General features: G+C 37.4%; 1 protein-coding gene across 1 annotated transcript in view; it reads right to left on the bottom strand.

Moving 5' to 3' along the window:
• Window positions 1-20,475, bottom strand: part of LOC136880077 (furin-like protease 1) — a 174,979-nt gene extending 154,504 nt beyond the window's left edge. The window contains exons 1-2 of the mRNA XM_068229113.1: window positions 20,289-20,475; window positions 24-128 (exon numbers count right to left, since the gene is read on the bottom strand). Coding sequence (XP_068085214.1) covers window positions 24-128; window positions 20,289-20,432 — 249 coding nt within the window. The 5' untranslated portion in view covers window positions 20,433-20,475. The remainder of the gene's footprint in view (window positions 1-23; window positions 129-20,288) is intronic.
• Window positions 20,476-21,339: the final 864 nt, after the last annotated feature.

The raw sequence follows: 21,339 nt of genomic DNA, 5'->3' as shown, positions 1-21,339 counted from the left end.
AATAGATTATATGTGCCGCATACCCTCTGGTCAGCCTGTACCAATTTCAGGTGTCTTTTAATCTCTCTTTTGCTCCTTCTTGTATGGTTGGGGTTCTTGAGGTGATAGATGTTACCATCTGGAAACAACTGAGTAATTTACCTCAATTAATTATATTCATATAGGCAAGAATGTATGCTAAACGTTGCAGCCAATTGACATTTTCTTCCAAATTAAGCTTGATGACTTGAGTAACAATATGGGAATTATACCACAACATAGGATGACCATATCTGAACACAACATATCAGCTATGTTTAAGTGAATCTTGTAGTGTCAGAGATAAATAACCTCATTTGTATACACAAACTTCGAGTGCGATACAATGAAACATCCTGAAGTGCTATAACAACTGTGTGACAGGAAAATAACTCAACATCATAGTATCCTCATGAAATACGGAGTAACTATTTTATAAAGAACAGCACAGTTATCACATAGAAGTACAATATGCTGCAACAGGTTTTGGATAATGTTGATAACCAAGAAATTTTATACATCTAATATTATAAAAATGATGTGCAATTTTATCACTCATGAATAGAATGTGACTACCAGGTTTGAAGCAGAGGATTTATAATTGAATACAGAAATGTTTGTATGATATCCTGGTAAATAATTTCACAAAAGGTTTGAACATATGATTTATCTTTCAAAAATATAACAAAATAGATAACTGCAGGAGTACGATTGGCAAACCTGAAAATTATTCCAATTTTCTGAAATCGATCATGACTGAAGATGAGATATGTTTCATATAAAACCCAAAAACAAGTGCAACAATACCAAAAGATTGTTACAATGACAGCCTACTCCAAAAGATACCTAAATTTAAAATGATATTTACCACTAAAGATAAAAGAAATCAGAATAATATAAATTGGTGAGAGTGACAAGTTTAATTATCTTGTATTTACAATAGCTGATGGTGGTCATCTTATTGAAGAGATGAACACGAAGATTAATGCAGCTTGAATGAAATGAGAAACTACAACATGCATCACCTGCAATTCCTGGAAGAAAGAACCACCTAAAATTGATGATTTTTCATACCACCATCTTTCCTGCAGTACTAGACAGTACAAAAGTCAATTACAAAAAAAGTGGAGCACTGAATAAGCATCAAGGAAACAGAGACACTGAGATGGTCAGCTAGATTCGATCTTGTTCCTAATGCAGGCATAAGAAAATAATTTGGCACAGCATCAGTCTAAGAGAAAATTAATGGAAGCCAACTACAATGGTTTAGACTTGTTCTTCAAGCAGAAGCAGATACAACTGGAAAGATGAGCTACACACTGGAAGTCATTGGAAATAAACCAAAGAGATGACCTAAGTAACGTGGATTAATATACAATATAACAGCATAAAGAGAGTAAATCTATTGGCTGACATGGCCCACAATCGAATGAAATGAAGATACTGGAGCCAGACAGTGGACCCTACCAAAAAGGTGGGTTGAATGCTGATGTACAGGATTATCATATTTGATTGCAGTATGGGCATTTACAAAGCAAAATAAAGCAAGATGTTCTATGCACTGTCCATAAGGCCTATGATGTAGTAAACAAACAAAGAAGTTCCCACTATACATAACTCCTATTCGAAGTAAGAAGGAGTTACAACTTATAAATTTAATTTTTCGTTCTGTGCCTGCTGTCATTTCTTGATGGATACAGTGCTTTTGCATTCATCTCTTGGCACAGGCCAGAGTAAAGTGTAGCTTCCACTGAAGTCCCAGTCAACATCCATGGCTGTGACAATATGGAAGTTGCTGGGGTATGGGTAGTGCTGAGTAATGACATTCATTAGTGCATCTGAGTGTTATGAAAGTTGCTGCTCATAGGGTCAGTCGTGCTGCAATAGTACTTTCTGACCCAGTGAGGAAAGCAATGGCAAACTACCTCACTCCTGATCTTGCCTAGTACGCCTCATTTTGGTGCTGCCATTTGTTTTTGGGGTTTCCTTATAACCGCATAACCTTTGGTGATGCTATTTGAGGATCCAACCAGCCTCTGGGCTGATGACCTAACAGACACATGGACATTAACAATATTTATACAAAATTCTTAGAAAGAATTTATTATAAGGGACCACCTTTTCAATACTTGATTGAGGCTATTCACATGAAATAGCCGTGTTAAAAGTAGTACATGTTTTGGCCCCTACTAGGACCATCTTCAGCTAGAATTTTAAAAATTATTAACCATATAGTTGTTACATGTTAGAAACAAGTTCTTCACATTAAAAAACCATTGATGCACATTGAGACACATGAACACACTTTTCATTAAAGACTACAAAAAAAGTTAATTTGCTTGAAAATGTTCTTGATTGAACTGTTGTAAAAGATCTTAATTGGAGAGGAAACTTTTGTTATGGAATGGGTGGTTATGCCATACAAACCAAGTGAGCCTGGAAGAGATTTTATCTAAAATTGTTGTTCTGTGGATCTTATTTTAACAAAGTATTTGTAGAGATGTCAATATGGAACTTATGAGTTTGATATAGTGGCTAAGTAGAGTCCATTTTGACATCTATACAAATACTTTGTTAAAACAAGGTACATAGAACAACAACTTTAGAGAAAATCTGTCCCAGTCTCCCTAAACGTGTAATAATTGGCATAACCACCTCTTTTATAACAATAGTCAGCTCTCTAATGAAGATCTTTCAACCAAGAACATATTCAAGTAAATTTTTTCCCATAGTCTTTGATAAACAGTGTGTTTACATGTCTCAATATGCATTAATGGTTTTTAATGTGTACAATTTGTTTTTAACATACCACAACTGTTTATACATATATATATACTAGCAGTTACCCGCGGCTTCCCTCGCATGGATTTTGTAATGTGTTAAAAGTAATCGTTCCTCAGTACTTTACTAAGACATTATCTGAAAAAGCAATAAAGTATAAAAACTCATTGAAAAGTGAGTTCCATTTATCCCAGAAACTCTTTGTGAATTCAATTTTCCATGCCTTACAAAGTTCCTACCCACGATTTCTACCTCCAATAACCCACCCTCCTAACCCACCCTAAACTACCCCTCCGTTATTTCCCTATCTTATCCTTTCCCATCCTCTTTTAACTTCCAATCCTTTTAATCTTCTCTTATCTATTAACTTATTCTATCTTTTCTTTTCACCATTCCTCTCGGAAAAAAAACACACACACCCCCAACTTTCCGAATTGAACTGTATATACTATAGTGCCACCTGCATTTTGGGTCTTTACATTCAAATTTAAACTCATGCCTTGTGCTGCCATGGACTACCTCAATTACGACCTGAATTCTTATCTTCAAGAAGTAGCGCACTGTGCATATACGTTTTTCATTTGTTTCCGGTATTGTGCTTTTTTACCATTTTTCGCTTCACAATTGTTTTTTATGTCAACTGTTCTAAAGAATCTGCAAGATCCTAGTTACATACTTCAATTATATTAAATTGTATTTTATATATATACATTTTTGCAACCGAAACAATTACAGACTAGACCATCAAGCTATTTTATTCGGCTGATGATGACCCAGATTGGGGCCAAAACTGGTACCGCTTCCGCTTATAATTAAATAGAAATGTAACACTACATTTCTTATTTATTTGTATTGAATAGGTTGAACTACATTATTTGTTAATTAGTAATGAAGAGGGCAGAAAAGAATACAGGCGATTAAAGAATGAAGTGGATAGAAAGTGCAAAGTAGCTAAGGAAGACTGGCTGAAGGAAAAGTGTAAGGATGTGGAAGGTTGTATGGTCCTAGGAAAGGTAGATGCTGCAGACAGGAAAATCAAGGAAACCTTTGAAGAAAGGAAATCTAGGTGTAGGAATATTAAGAGCTCAGATGGCAAGCCATTTCTAGGGAAAGAAGACAAAGCAGAAAGATGGCAGGAACATATACAACAGCTGTATCAAAGTGAAGATGTAGATAATTTGGTTCTGGAACCAGAAGAGGCTGTTGATGTTGATGAAATGGGAGACCCATTGAGGTCAGAGTTTGATAGAGCTGTGAGCGAACTAAATAGGAACAAGGCACCTGGAATTGATGACATTCCCTCTAAATTACTGACTGCCTTAGGAGAAACCAGCATGGCAAGCCTATTCCATTTAGTGTGTAAGATGTATGAGACAGGAGAAGTCCCATCCGATTTTCGGCAGAATGTAGTTATAGCTATTCCCAAGAAAGCCGGTGATGACAGGTGTGAAAACTATCACACCATTGGTTTAGTATCTCATGCCTGCAAAATTTTAACATGTATTATTTACAGAAGAATGGAAAAACAAGTTGAAACTGAGTTGGGAGAAGATCAGTTTGGCTTCAGAAGAAATGTAGGAACACATGAAGCAATCCTGACTTTACGTCTGATCTTAGAGGATCAAATCAAGGACAAGCCCACATACATGGCATTCGTAGATCTAGAAAAGGCATTCGATAATGTTGATTGGACCAAGCTATTTAAGATTCTGAAGGTGATTGGGATCAGATACTGAGGACAAAGAATTATCTACAATCTGTATAAAAATCAGTCTGTAGTGATAAGAATCGAGGGCTTTGAAAATTAAGCAGCAATCCAGAAAGGAGTGAGGCAAGGCTACAGTTTGTCCCCCCTCCTTTTCAATGTTTACATAGAACAGGCAGAAAAGGAAATCAAAGAGGAATTTGGAAAGGGAATCACAATCCAAGGAGAGGAAATCAAAATCTTGAGATTTGCCAATGATATTGTTATTTTATCTGAGACTGCAGAAGATCTCGAGAAGCTGTTGAATGGTATGGACGAAGTCTTGGGTAAGGAGTACAAGATGAAAATAAATAAGTCCAAAACAAAAGTAATGGAGTGCAGTCGAACAAAGGCAGGTGATGCACGAAATATTAAATTAGGAAATGAAGTCTTAAAGGAAGTAGATGAATATTGTTACTTGGGTAGTAAAATAACTAATGATGGCAGAAGTAAGGAGGACATAAAATGCAGATTAGCACAAGCAAGGAAGAGCTTTCTTAAGAAAAGAAATTTGCTCACTTCAAACATTGATATAGGAATTAGAAAGAGGTTTTTGAAGACTTTTGTGTGGAGCGTGGCATTATATGGAAGTGAAACATGGACGATAACTTGCTCAGAGAGAAAGAGAATAGAAGCTTTTGAAATACTATACTGATACTGAATACTGATCTGCATTTAGGGCAGTCACCCAGGTGGCAGATTCCCTATCTGTTGCTTTCCTAGCCTTTTCCTAAATGATTTCAAAGAAATTGGAAATTTATTGAACGTCTCCCTTGGTAAGTTATTCCAATCCCTAACTCCCCTTCCTATAAATGAATATTTGTCCCAGTTTGTCCTCTTGAATTCCAACTTTATCTTCATATTGTGATCTTTCCTACTTTTATAAACGCCACTCAAACTTATTCGTCTACTAATGTCATTCCACGCCATATCTCCGCTGACAGCTCAAAACATACCACTTATAATACCAATATAATGGTCCGTTATTGGACATTATAAACTTTCCAGCTAACTCATTCTTGGTTGCCTGCGTTTCGCCCTCGTGTGCTAAGTTAGGCTCGTCAGTTGGGACTTAGCACACCACCCAACACGCAAGGCTAGTGCATACCGTGGAGGCCACTGCGTAGGCTATTTGAAGCCACCAGCAGTGCCAATGCACTATGAGAGCTATGTCTCATTACCAAAAATAGATGCCTGCCTGGCCATCAAATGATGTAGATGTTGATTCCCATAGGGAACCTAAAATATTTGTCCTGAATGAGTAAATTTATAATACCAATATAATACTCTTTTGTCGGAAATCACCCAGAACAAATCGAGCTGCTTTTCTTTGGATTTTTTCCAGTTCTTGAATCAGGTAATCCTGGTGAGGGTCCCATACACTGGAACCATACTCTAGTTGGGATCTTACCAGAGACTTAAATGTGGTGTTACAGAAGAATGCTGAAGGTGAGATGGATAGATCGAATCACAAATGAAGAGATATTGGTATTATAAATTTACTCATTCAGGACAAATATTTTAGGTTCCCTATGGGAATCAACATCTACATCAACATACCACTTAGTCGAGCAGCTCTTCTTCTTTCTCTCAATTCTTCCCAACCCAAACTTTGCAACATTTTTGTAACGCTACTCTTTTGTCGGAAATCACCCAGAACAAATCGAGCTGCTTTTCTTTGGATTTTTTCCAGTTCTTGAATCAGGTAATCCTGGTGAGGGTCCCATACACTGGAACCATACTCTAGCTGGGGTCTTACCAGAGACTTAAATGTGGTGTTACAGAAGAATGCTGAAGGTGAGATGGATAGATCGAATCACAAATGAAGAGATACTGAATTGAATTGGCGAGAGGAGATTGCTGTGGCTAAATTTGAGGAGAAGAAGAGATAGAATGATAGGACACATCTTAAGACACCCAGGACTTGTTCAGTTGGTTTTTGAAGGAAGTATAGGTGGTAAGAACAGTAGGGGTAGACCAAGGTATGAATATGACAAGCAGATTAGGGCAGATGTAGGATGCAGTAGTTACGTAGAAATGAAAAGGTTAGCACAGGATAGGGTGGCATGGAAGGCTGCATCAAACCAGTCTATGGCCTGATGACTCAAACACACAACAGCGAAACAATGCCTAAATTGCACTTAGTGAAAGAATGAATTGCTTCAGATGGACACTTCGCTACAGATGGTCGAGTAGTCTTCTGTCAGGCATGCTCCAAAGAAGTAAGTTTCCCGTAACTGACCTAAAATCTGCAATGCAATACCCTAGCTTGCTTACTGAAGAGTACTTAGGATTTGGATTCTCTATTTCGGGTTAAATGTGAGCAGAAATCCCATCTTGAACAGCATAAATCTGCAGCTACTCAGATGGCTAGCTAAGCAAGGAGAAATAAGTCCAGCAGCAACAGTAAGCAAACGTTTATTTTTTCCACAGTTTGCAGGTCTGAAGATAATTTTTACTTTTGCCCTTGTCAGGCATTGATGTCTGCAAACGTCCCATGGAACGTGCTAAATAACCTGACCATGAAAACATTCTTGGGAGACATCAGTGGCTGCAGTGTACCTAATGAATCCACTTTAAGGAAGAATTATTTGTTTATCCTGTTTACCAGAAGACATTAGATGAAATAAGAGAAGATATAGGCGATCACAATATTTGGTGTTCTGTTGATGAAACATCTGACAGTTGCGGTCGCGTCATTGTGAATGTGGTAGTAGGTAAGCTGGATCAAAATGAATCAGGTAAACCTCACCTAATTCATTGTAAAGAAATACAATAAACTAACAACAACACAATAGCCTGCGCTGTGAGGGATGCTTTACACATATTGTGGCTAGCAGAAAATCAAGATTAAGTTCCTTCTGTTAGTGACAAACCGTGCTGCCTACGTGTTGAAGGCAGGGCAGGTTCTACAATCCTTCTACCCGAGCATGCTACACGTTACGTGTTTGGCCCACGGCCTGCACCGCCTTGCGGAGGATTTTAGAAACAATTTCAGTGACGTGAACAGTGTGGTTTCTTCAGTCGAGAAAGTTTTCATAAAAGCCCCAACATGTATACAGTTGTTCAAAGAGAAACCACCAGCAACACCTCTTCCACCTGAGCTGATACTTACCCACTGGAGAACTTGGCTGTTTGTTGCTATTCACTATGCTGAGCACCTAGAAGGAATTAAAAATGTCATCAATGACTTGGATGAAACAGAAGCTTCCTGCACTGCCAAGGCCAAGATATTACTTGAGCGCCCAACCCTTGTCACTTCCCTAGCATATATTAAGACACAGTTTTGTTTTATACCAGAAGCTATTCTCCAGTTGGAAAGTGCAACTTTGCCACTCAAAGATTCTCTGGATATCATTGGCAATGTTTCCAGGAGAGAAATACCTGCACCATTGGGAGTGGCATGTTCTTCGAAGCTGCAGAATATTCTTCAACACAATCCTGGTTTTGAAGATATGAAAAAGTCATCAGTTCAGTATTACAGAGAGAAAAGTATTCAGAAAAGTACCCCTACAACTTGCTGCATCAGCATCTATGTACTACACTCCAATGACGTCATGTTCCGTTGAAAGAACTTTTTAGTCATATAAGAATGTGTTACTTGACAACAGGAAATCATTTATGCCAAATCATTTATGCCAGACAATTTGGGTATGTGGTTGTTATTGACTGCAATGCCAAAGTAACTTACAAAGGAAGCAGTAAAGTGTATTCTCTGTGTATTTTTATGAATATGAATATGACAATGTAAACTTTTGTGAAATAAGTACATAAATAGACATGATACTGTATAGGCTTTTGGGCTTATGCTGTGTCGAGAAAGTAAGGTCGAGATTTCTTCTGACGACACAAAGCACAGTTCTCTGCGACACGTAAAGAATTTCACCTTATTTTCTTGACACGGCATAAGCTCAAAAGTCTATACAGTATCATGTCTATAAGTACGGGCCGTGAAAGCATCAATGGCAACAAAAAAAGCAAAGTCACCTCCATACAGGCCATGAAGGCCCTTGGAGGAGTGGAAGGTAAAGGCTTCCACCATTGTTAACCTCAGCACGTGATGGGGCAGAATGGTTAGCTCTAAGCCCGGCTGCCTTTGCCCCCAGGAATTAACCTGGTACTCATTTTTGGTGTAGGCTGAGTGAACCTCAGGGCCATATGCACCTCCGGAAGTGGAAATCTCGTTTCTTAAATTTTACGACTTCCTGACGGGGATTCAAACCCACGTCCCTCCGGGCGAACCGAGCACGCCTTTACCGCCTCGGCCGGGCAGCTCCTTCAATGGCAACAAGTACATAAACAAATTTTACAGAACTACAAAAACAGAAAATTATTGCTGCCTGTGTTGATCCTGAAGGCAAAACCTAAAATATCCTATTTTAAGAATACAAGAAACCTAAAGTGAAGGTTTATGCCACCTAAAAATCCAGGCCCTAGTCATGAGTGTACCAAGTTTGGTTGAAATTGCTCCAGTGGTTTAGGAGGAGATGTGAAACATACATACAAACATACATACTGTAAGAAAATGGAAATACACCATCAAGGCATTGGTCATTTGTGTTGATTTTCAAGATATGGAACGATGCCATGTAGGTATGTAAACGATCAAAGTTTCAGACCCATTGGATTGCTGCTACAGGTCTCCCCATGTGATTGGTCGTGGAGGAATCAACTCTAGTATACGGACTCTGGTGTAGCGTAGTTGACTTGCAGTCTGTGCAGTGAAGTGTTCCCCGACAAACATGCCTCGATGACAGAGAAGAGCACGCTATTAACAACTGTCGCCGTTTGAGAGGGCCCGGATAATTGGGCTGTGTGAGGCTGGATTATCGCTAAGAACTGTCGCTGCACGTGCTGGCCGACAGGCATCTACGGTACAACGTGTATGGCAGCAGTGGTCAAATTAAGGTACCCACACTCGTAGACCTGGCACAGGCCCAGCGCGACAGACAACTGTGAGAGAGGTTCGCTGCATCATTCGGATGGCCCGGATGGAACCCCATGCAACAGCAGTGCAAATTCGAGCAGCTGTGGCACCCCACGTTACACAACAAACAGTTGGTAATCGCCTGCGTGCAGCTGGCTTACAAACCCGTGTCCCTGCAGAAGGTGTTCCATTGACCCCACAACAGCGATGTGTACAGCTGGCCTGGTGTCGAGAAAGATGGCATAGGGTCGTCTTTAGTGATGAATCGCACTTCTGTCTTGCCCACAGTGATCGCCAGAATCATGTGCGCCGACGTACCGGGGAGAGGGGCCACCCAGATCTTATTGTCGAGAGGCACGCAGGCCAACACCAAGCATTATGGTCTGGGGAGCTATTGGCTTTAAGTGTGAAATCACAATTAGTGGTTGTTGAGGGCACTATGACTGCTCGACAGTACAGTACGTTGATAGGGTACTCAAACCAATGGTTGTCCCTAAGATGGCGAACATTACTAAAGGGATGTTTCAGCAGGATAATGCCCGGGTTCACACTGCACGCATCTCCAGAGAAGCTCTCCACGACATCACAACCTTAGAATGGCCCGCCAGATCCCCTGACCTCAGTCCTATTGAGCGTGTGGGACATGATTGGTCGACAACTGGCTAACCGTCCTCAGCCACCCACAACTCTGGAACAACTGACTCGTGCAGTGTAGCAAGCATGGGCCACAATTCCTCAGGAAGCGATCCAGGGCCTTACTGACTCCATGCCTTGACGAATTCATCAATGTATTGCAGCTCGTGGTGGGCACATCCTGTATTGATTGTTGTCCAAACTTGCGATCAGAGGGACCTGAAAGTGTAATCATTGAATCACAACCGAACACTCGTCCTACATGTTCAATTGCAGCAATTTAGCACCACTCCTTCTGGGTGATGCAATTTCCATTTTCTTCAGTGTATGATGAGAAACACCTGGCCTCTCTTTTGTCAGCATGACATATGCCTAATTTGTCATAACGGAGCGGCAAAATGTTATCATACAAATATAAATGGTCCGTTATTGGACATTATAAATTTTCCAGCTAACTCATTCCTGGTTGCCAGCATTTCACCCTCGTATGCTAGGTTGGGCTCATCAGTTGGTACCTAGCACACCTACCAAGACGCATGGCTAGTGCATATCGTGGAGGCCACTGCGTAGGCTACTTGAAGCCACCGGCAGTGCCAATGTACTATGAGGGACCTTGTCTCACTACCAAAAATTGATGCCTGCTTGACCATCAGATCTTATAGATGTTGATTCCCATAGGACATCTGAAATATTTGTCCCGAATGAGTAAATTTATAATACCAATATAAATGGTCCGTTATTGGACATTATAAATTTTCCAGCTAACTCATTCCTGGTTGCCAGCGTTTCGCCCTCGTATGCTAGGTTGGGCTCATCAGTTGGTACCTAGCACACCTACCAAGACACATCGCTAGTGCATACCGTGGAGGCCACTGCGTAGGAATGAGTTAGCTGGAAAATTTATAATGTCCAATAACGGACCATTTATATTGGTATTATAAATTTACTCAATCGGGACAAATATTTTAGATTCCCTATGGGAATCAACATCTATATGATCTGATGGCCAAGCAGGCTATCAATTTTTGGTAGTGAGACAAGGTCCCTTATAGTGCATTGGCACTGCCAGTGGCTTCAAGTAGCCTACGCAGTGGCCTCCACGGTATGCACTAACCATGCATCCTGGTAGGTGTGCTAGGTACCAACTGATGAGCCCAACCTAGCATACGAGGGCAAAACACTGGCAACCAGGAATGAGTTAGCTGGAAAATTTATAATGTCCAATAACGGACCATTTATATTGGTATTATAGATTTACTCATTCAGGATAAATATTTCAGATTCCCTATGGGAATCAACATCTATATGATAAAATGTTATCAATCAAGCGGGGATGGACTAGCTCGACATTAAAAAAAAAGGGAGGAAATAAATAAATCATGCACCCTCACAGCTGTGTCTTATCTAATAAATGAAAGGAGATATCACCGGAAAGCATTAACAGCGCGATCTAAGGTAATTACAAATGTACGTGTCAATATGAAACTAGGTCATACAGTAATCTAAATTGCGATATTAAGAATTTAATTTATACCTAAATCTCTGACAACGCACGTATGACTTTAGTGCTGATTAAATCCAATCAGTCTACAAGAATTCAGTATCTGAACTGGACCTGTATTTCCGATGACTAGTGGGGGAAAGTGCTCTATTTAAATGAAGCAGTATACATGTTCATTCTCGTTCTGATTGACAACGTCGCTGCATATCCAAACTTCATTTTTGGAACGTTACTACGAGACCTCATTCCGATCCTGACCGTTGCAGTGGGCAGTGGGGCGACCTGTTCGAGTGCCAGACGGGAGCTTATAAAGTGTGCCAGCTTCCACAACTCAGACATGAACTACTTAACCAACAGACATCGAATGTGATTAAATTATTAGTAAGAAAGTATGTATCTTTCAATAATATTGAAAGGAACTGTGCCTAGGGTTATTGCTAATTATTCTGTGCAAGTTTCAGAGAATTACTCTGGAACTGTGGCCGTGAAGAGGACCTCTACAACCAGCATAATACAAGGATGGAGTTCGTCACTATGTTCAACATGTAATCCACCATGAGCTACTAAAAAATCAAACCGTCACCAGCGGAGTGGAAATGCAGGGACATCCACCTTAAATTTGCCAATTAAGGACGACTTCCCATAACTCAATCAGGAGCCTACAGTTTAAGTTAAGTCGATTATGTCTTATACTAAATATATGTTCTATACAGTTGTTTATTTATTATTCTTGTGGTGTGGTCTCATAGCCTATCCTTTGCTCAATTTCCTATATTTCTTTTCTTAATTACTCTCTAGATAAAATGTGTTGAAATGTGGATCTCTATTCGGATATTTGAGTCACATGGAATTACAGGTTTTCCTAGCCATGTGTTACATTCTCATGACAGCGATGGATCACTGAAAGTTTATCCGTGGGTTATCCTGATCATCCTTATACATTTAAAGAACATTACGATATGTGTGAATAGATATGTGTGAATAGATATGTGTCATATGAACCTAGTGTGGTAATATTTTCCATTTTCAATCAATATTTTGGTAATATTTGGAGATAACACTCATGCCTCGCAGTGATTGAACTTAGTGTCATCAGGATATTAACTTAAAGATCAGGTAATTGTTTAATTTTGGAGTACTTGAATAAAAGGATATGATTTAAGAGTGTTAGATTTAATCCTTGAGATTGATTCGACAAATTAAGGCTTATTTCTTGTGTGATATTTTGTGATTTTTTCCCGACCACATGTTTTATGTGATATATGATAAGGGATTACAATGGTTGACATGGTGAGTTTAAGTGGAATTATTGAATTAATGAATTATTAATGAGTGTGGTTATATTCTTCGGATAATTGAATTCTGACATGTTTTTGGGCTGTGATAGTAGATGATTCGACATTTGAATGTCAATGGAGATAAATTGTAGTGTGTTGTTCATGTAGATGGGATTGTGGTTGCATTAGCAAAGTCTTTTAATAATAATAATAATAATAATAATAAGTCTGACAGGTGTACTCCTAAATCCTGAATTTGTGACTGTGAAAAGAAGTTCATCCTGGTGTAATTTAATGAGATAATTTGCTCGAAATTGTCGAGTGTATTTGTTGGCTATTTACCAAGGAATATTTGGATTATGACATAGATTCTTTCATAATTAATAACTCAAACTTGCGTCAGTTCAATTTCAAGTGAACCCAAATCATAATTGCACGAACTCCAGACCACGTGTTACATTTCATGTCCACCATTCGCATTATTAATAATCTTGACCATGATGGTCGGGATTGGATCCGTATTGACTTAGTAACAGTAAATATGTTGGAAGATGGTCCGCCTAGTCAATACTATTTATTTATTTACCTTTCACCTTAACATCTAGTACATGTTTCGAGAATATTATGCATTCTCTTCCTCAGCTAGTGGATTAAAATTCAGTATACAATAAGACCTGACTAAAATAGGGGGGGGCCCCCATTAAAAATAAAAAAAACAAACTTAAAAATTTGGATGGAACAAACATAGAATTAAAATCCCATTTTGTCAAGTACAAATTAAAAACACAATATAGTAATGTCTAATTAAATACAACGTCTTGTGATGATATGAATTCACAGTATCCTTGAAGTTGCCTTGCGTAGTTCAAAAAAGTTGAGTTAGGAATGAATGAAATTGCATTAAAACTTGAAGTCCTGCCGATATCCACCGTTAATGGGTCTATTTAAATTAAAATATTGGACACAGCGTCATATAATGATGTGAATTTACGGTGTCCTTCGAATTGTAATACTATCTTGCGAAGTTCAATTGGATTTGTACAAGATTAAATGAAGTTGCGTTAAAACTTGGAGTCCTACTGTTACTAAGTCAATACGGATCCAGTTCCGACCATCATGGTCAAGATTATTAATAATGATTATGCCAGCCAGGCTAGAAAAATGATAAACAAATTTAAGAACATCAAGGTTAAAATTCTTAGTATTTCAAAAGACCTGAACTTTCTTAAGAAATGTATTAAAAGTAACGTTATACCTAAACATTTGAATTCCGTACAAAAGAGAGGTAGATTGCTGCGTCATGAAATGAGAACACAGCGGAAAGTAAATCACTTGTGGATTAAAGATGAAATCAGGTTCTTACACCTTAAAAAAATGAAGCTGAACAACACGCTTTATGAATTACACCTACTCATCACTAGTCAAATTTCGACTCTGGAATGGGAGGAGGCGCAATTTAACATTGACCTCTCATTATTTACAATACTAAAGAAAAACCAGATATTCTAGATAGAAAATACCAGAGGCTCATTGAAGACAAATGCATCACCAAAGATGAAATGCGAAACAACAACACACACATGACAACACACACATTTTATCCGCCACTCAAAAACCTGACCAACGTTGATTTCAACGATGACGAAGTCGAAATCTTAAGTAAGGGTCCCAAACATAACTGACCACACATGAGTAAGACTGTCCAAAATAGAGAACTAGTGAAACTGATAGCGGAATCTGAAGTAACAATTGCAGAGGTACCTATAGACGAACAACAGAATATGAGGTTCGAGGCTAAAAATAAAATTTGTAAAATAATGGAACATAAAACCATCGCAGATACCCACACAAATAACAATCTCCGAAAGATTAATAAGAAGATCAAAGATAATAACATAATTGTCACGAAGGCTGACAAGGGTAACATTGTAGTTTTAATGAATAAAGATGATTACATCAGTAAAACGAATGATTTCTTGAAGGGAGACAACTTTCGTCAGATGAAGAAGGACCCCACTAATTTTTTGATGAATTCGAATGAAACAAAACGCTTGGTAAATATGAACCCAGGATTACCGAAATTGAGGGCTATGCCTAAGGTACACAAAGAAGGAATACCTATTAGACCGGTTGTAAACTTCAGAAACAGTCCTACATATAAAACGGCCAAATTTGTACACACGTTTTTAAAGAAACATTACAGATTCAATGTAGATACAAGTCTCTGCAATACCATAGATTTTTGTGATAGGACAAAAAATTTAATTTTATCGCAATATAATACTATCCATAGCTTTGATGTGAAAGATATGTATTCGAATATTCCGATCACAGAGACTATCAACATTGTTAAGAACAACTTAAACACACATAGTTTGTTGAGTAAAGTAGAAATTGATGAATTCATCAACTTATTAAAGTTCATATTAGAAAACAACTCTTTTACTTTCAACAACAACATGTACAAACAAGTTAATGGGTTGGCCATGGGATCACCAGCGTCTGGTATCCTTGCAGATATATTTATGGACAATATGGAATCTAATAAAATAGTCGAAAAGGATTAGACTTATGGTTAAGGTTTGTTGATGACGCGTTCGCTATCATTAATGAACAAGAACTCAAGCCAAACGAACTGTTAGACCAATTAAACAACCTTGATAAACATATAATGTTTACAATCGAGTCGGAAGATAATAAAAGTCTAAACTACCTAGACGTAACAGTAACCAGAGACAATAAAAACTTGATTTACCAAGTATTTAGAAAACCTACACACACAGATGTTGTTATTAGGAAAGACTCGAACCACCCAGGAGAACATAAGAAAGCGGCATTTTACAGCTTCATCAATAGAGCAGTAAGAATACCATTAAACAGAAATGATTTTAATAAAGAGATTATACAAGATATTGCCAAAAGAAATGGTTACCCCATAAACTATGTCAATAGGATAAAGAGTAAGGTCGTGAATAGACCTAACACTCTACTTGTAAATAAGGAAGAAAAAAAGAAATTCGCTACATTCACTTATATTAATAAACAATCATACAGTTTGGTTAAACTATTCAGGAAACACAATATCCATGTATCCTTTAGGACAGATAATAATAATAATAATTTATTGTACAATTTGAAAAGCGTAAACACCAACAGTAGGTTCAGTAAGTCAGGAGTATACAAACTGTCGTACCAAGACAGCTTCATCAATAGAGCAGTAAGAATACCATTAAACAGAAATGATTTTAATAAAGAGATTATACAAGATATTGCCAAAAGAAATGGTTACCCCAAAAACTATGTCAATAGGATAAAGAGTAAGGTCGTGAATAGACCTAACACTCTACTTGTAAATAAGGAAGAAAAAAAGAAATTCGCTACATTCACTTATATTAATAAACAATCATACAGTTTGGTTAAACTATTCAGGAAACACAATATCCATGTATCCTTTAGGACAGATAATAATAATAATAATTTATTGTACAATTTGAAAAGCGTAAACACCAACAGTAGGTTCAGTAAGTCAGGAGTATACAAACTGTCGTACCAAGACTGCGGAAAAAAATATGTCGGACAGTCAGGTAGAAGTGTGGTGGTACGGTATAAAGAGCATATCAATGCACAAAAACATTCTAGATACTCTGCAATGTGTGAACTTATGCATGAAAGCTGCCATCATTTCACAAATATTGAACATGATATGACTTTATTACATTCATTAAGCAAAGGCAAACAAATGAATGCCCTAGAGAAATTAGAAATATACAAATTACAAAAATTTGATAATGAGAACAGCCTAAATGAACACATTGCAGAAGACAATCAGTTGTTTAAATTGGTAACCCAATACCCTAGTAAGAGGCCAAATGATGTCAAGCGTGTAAGGGAAGAAGTATGACTGTAGTATCAGGGGCGGTTCCTTCCACCCCTCTTTCCATCCACCACACAACCCAATGTAATTCCGTAACCAGTTGCCATACAACATCAGGTGCCTTCACATCTATCCAACACATGCATGCCACACGTAATATTTACATCATCACACTGGTAAGGTTTAATATTTTTGCCCCGTTGTATTCTCATTTGTTCAGTTGGAGCCTTTTGTTAATTTCTATTTCATTTCCTTTTTATAGACCATTTTAACCTATTTTCAACCTGGCTGCATAATACATCTATCAACCGAAGATAATGGCAGGACTCTAAGTTTTAACGCAACTTCATTTAATCTTGTACAAATCCAATTGAACTTCGCAAGATAGTATTACAATTCCAAGGACACCGTAAATTCACATCATTATACGACGCTGTGTCCAATATTTTAATTTAAATAGACATCATTTCAACACCCATTAATGGTGCATATCGTCAGGACTTCAAGTTTTAATGCAATTTCATTCATTCCTAACTCAACTTTTTTGAACTACGCAAGGCAACTTCAAGGATACTGTGAATTCATATCATCACAAGACATTGTATTTAATTAGACATTACTATATTGTGTTTTTAATTTGTACTTGACGAAATGGGATTTTAATTCTATGTTTGTACCATCCAAATTTTTAAGTGTTACATTGTAATACTCATTGTTTTTTTTATTTTTAATGCCCCCCCCCCCCCTATTTTAGTCAGGTCTTATTGTATACTGAATTTTAATCCACTAGCTGAGGAAGAGAATGCATAATATTCTCGAAACATGTACTAGATGTTAAGGTGAAAGGTAAATAAATAAATAGTATTGACTAGGCGGACCATCTTCCAACATACTACTACTACTACTACTACTACTACTACTACTATCACCACCATTCACATATCAAAGTTAACTTGATTGATGAGTGAAAGTATTGATTCATTATTTGTAGATATTGTAGATAACTCTTCTATAGTATTCTTCTTAGTTAGACTGTAGAGTAGAGTTATATTTGTAGTTAAGGAAATATTTGATAGTGTGATTTATTTCAGAAATATGTGTTATGACATACAGGCAGATCAGTGAGGACCTCTACAACCAGCATAACACAAGGATGGAGTTCGTCGCCATGTTCAACATGTATTCCACCATGAGCTACTAAATCACCAGACTGTCGCCAGTGGAGGAGAAATGCAGGGACATCCACCTTAAACTTCCAATTAAGGATGACTTCCCATAACTCAACGGGGAGACTACAGTTTAAGTCGATTATGTCTTATACTAAATACCTGTTCTGTGTAGTTGTTTATTTCTTAATATTCTTGTGGTGTAAGTAAGGACTTGACATCAACAGCTATAGTAGACACAAGGGGCAGGATAATAATAAGATATTTAGGGCTAATAACTTGCCTCTACCACCCCATTTGTTCAAAATATTTTTTTGTTATTTCAAGAACCTTAATAAAATTAACCTTAATGTAGTGATCATATTCATAATCATAGTTAGTCAAGATGGCTAGACATTTTTCTTCATTTTTATGAAGAAATTATGTACAGTTTCAAATGATATTGATCTGGCCTGTACCAAGAGACAGATGCAAAATTACTGCATTCATCAAGAAATGGCAACAGGCAGAATCTTACCATTATTGTTGCTGTCCATATTTCAGCGTTGGTCAATTTTGATTTTGAAGAAGAGTTATTTATTTCAGTTTATTTGAAATGACCATTAACGTTAGATGTTTAATTACATAATGAATTAACAGATAATTATTCAGAACATATATAATTTAATTTAATTTTGACAATTCTGAAAGCATATTCAAATAAATTTAAATTATAATAAATTTTATTTGTAACTTCCAATGATGTAATTTCAATCTAAAATTTCATTACAGGAAAATGCAGTTTTGTGAATCTTAAATGTTTTATAGTTCAAATTTTAACTAAAATTTAATGTATTTTCCAGATTTGCTCAAGAAATTTTACCTCGACAGCCTCGTTACTCAAGACATACAAACTTGAATTGTTTAAAATCTATTAAACGAAATTGTGATCATCAATCAATTCTGTTAGATTAATTAGGGCTAATAATTTGCCTGTACCATCCCATTTGTTCAGAATATTTTTTTGTTACTTCAAGAGCCTTAATAAAATTATTCTTAACATAGTGAACATATTCATAATCATAGTTAATCAAGATGGCTAGACATTTTTCTTCATTTTTATGAAGAAATTATGTACATTTTCAAATGATATCATTTTTTTTTCTTTTTTCTGAACCTATCATTATTATCCTGCCCCTTGTGTCTAATATAGCCAGGTTCTATTCCCTTACCTGTACTTAATCAAGTCCATTTGTAATAATTTGGGATTTCTTTGACCTTTCTTTCTCTCATTTACTATTACATAGATTGCTTCTTCATTATTTTTTCATTCATCTGTTTAATATGTCCAAACAACTCTTTGGATATACATGTGTACAATATACATCCTATGAATGTGCCATTCATGAAGTGTTTTGATTGGTATGGTTGTGATAAAAGAAAGACTTAAAAATCTGTTAAATTACTACTATAAAGGTTTGACTCAATAAATTTATTGGAAATGTATAACTACACAAAAGACAATCTTATCCTGTGTCTGTTAGGTCAACAGCCTGCAGTCTGGTTGGATTCTCAAATAGCACCACCAAAGTTTAAGCAGTTATAGGGAAAGCACAAAAACAAATGAGGCATAGTAGGTAGGATGAGAAGCAAGGTAATTTGCCACTGCTTTCCTGACAGGGCCAGAAAGTGCTATTGCAGCACAACCAGCCCTATGAGTAGCACCTTTCATAAACCTCAGCCACACTGGTGGTGCTCTGAATGTCATAACTCAGCACCACACATGCCTCAGCAGCTTCCATATTGTCACAGCCACGAATGAGACCGGGACTTGGGTGAGAGCTACATTATTTTATTTTATTTTTTGCTAGGGGCTTTACGTCGCACCGATACAGATAGGTCTTATGGCGACGATGGGATAGGAGAGGCCTAGGAAGCGGCCGTGGCCTTAATTAAGGTACAGCCCCAGCATTTGCCTGGTGTGAAAATGGGAAACCACGGAAAACCATTTTCAGGGCTGCCGATAGTGGGATTCGAACCTACTATCTCCCGGATGCAAGCTCACAGCCGCGCGCCTCTACGCGCACGGCCAACTCGCCCGGTAAAGCTACATTTTTATCTGGCCTGTACCAAGAGACAGATGTAAAATTACTGCATTCATCAAGAAATGGCAACAGGCAGAATCTTACCATTATTGTAAAAAAATTATACTAAAAGTATTTCTTATAATCCATTCAGAAAAATTTCATAATGTTCAAGCATTATTGGTAAGTAATAGAACGTAAAATTACTATAAACTAATCACGAAGAACTTTATTTAATTGACTGGCAGATATAAAAATAATTAAATAATCATTTAATGTTGCAAGAAATAAGCAGTTCACTTACTTTGCCAATAATTAAGAAGTCATATTCTAATGCAACAGCTTGTGCCACAACTTCAGATCCATTTACATGTACTGTAAAGCTGTCTATCCCAAACGTTTCTTGTAGGAAGCATCCTGCCCACCAGATAAGTATATAAATAAGCATACTAGATCCATGAACAACAGACTGACCCCTACTCAGGAATTTAGCCAAGTACTTTCTCTCAGTGTACTGGTACACTACAAACTGAATATTATTTTAATGCCAAGAATTTTGAACCGTAGTCTGTGGTTTTAACAGGATATTTCATGTTTCTTCCTGTGGCATGGAATTTCCTCTTGTTTCAAGGAAGTGTGATAACCACTAAAGTGCTTGCATTTAATCCATACAATCAATCAAAAAGTGCAAATAAAAGAAGTACCTTTAAATACTTCATTAATCTCAACCTTATGTGGTAGATAGTACAGTTATCACACATTTGTGGTTTAGGTAAGTAGAAAATTTATAACGAATGACCTTGCTGACTGTACTCTATTTCAATGTTACTTTCCTCATCTAATTCTCTCAGGTTTTTTTTTTTTTTTTTTTTTTTTTTTTTTTTTTTTTTTTATTTTTTTTGCTAGGGGCTTTACGTCGCACCGACACAGATAGGTCTTATGGCGACGATGGGATAGGAAAGGCCTAGGAGTTGGAAGGAAGCGGCCGTGGCCTTAATTAAGGTACAGCCCCAGCATTTGCCTGGTGTGAAAATGGGAAACCACGGAAAACCATTTTCAGGGCTGCCGATAGTGGGATTCGAACCTACTATCTCCCGGATGCAAGCTCACAGCCGCGCGCCTCTACGCGCACGGCCATCTCGCCCGGTAATTCTCTCAGTATCTCCACTATAATTTAGATATACTTCTTATAGGTACTAAAATAATGCAAGAAGTTTTGATCACATCGGGTAGGAGAAAGTTTCAGTCCCAAAATATCCTTAGCTTACTATTACTTATTATTATTTCTTCCATCTGAAATACCATATCTTCTTTCGAAGGACTTCATTTTACCATGCTTTTGGCTTGAAATTTTT

This window comes from Anabrus simplex, chromosome 1 (assembly GCF_040414725.1).
Source record: "Anabrus simplex isolate iqAnaSimp1 chromosome 1, ASM4041472v1, whole genome shotgun sequence".
In the NCBI taxonomy this organism is placed as follows: Eukaryota; Metazoa; Arthropoda; class Insecta; order Orthoptera; family Tettigoniidae; genus Anabrus; species Anabrus simplex.
The sequence above is the reverse complement of the archived record's forward strand: the minus strand, read 5'-3'. Positions and strand labels throughout refer to the sequence as shown.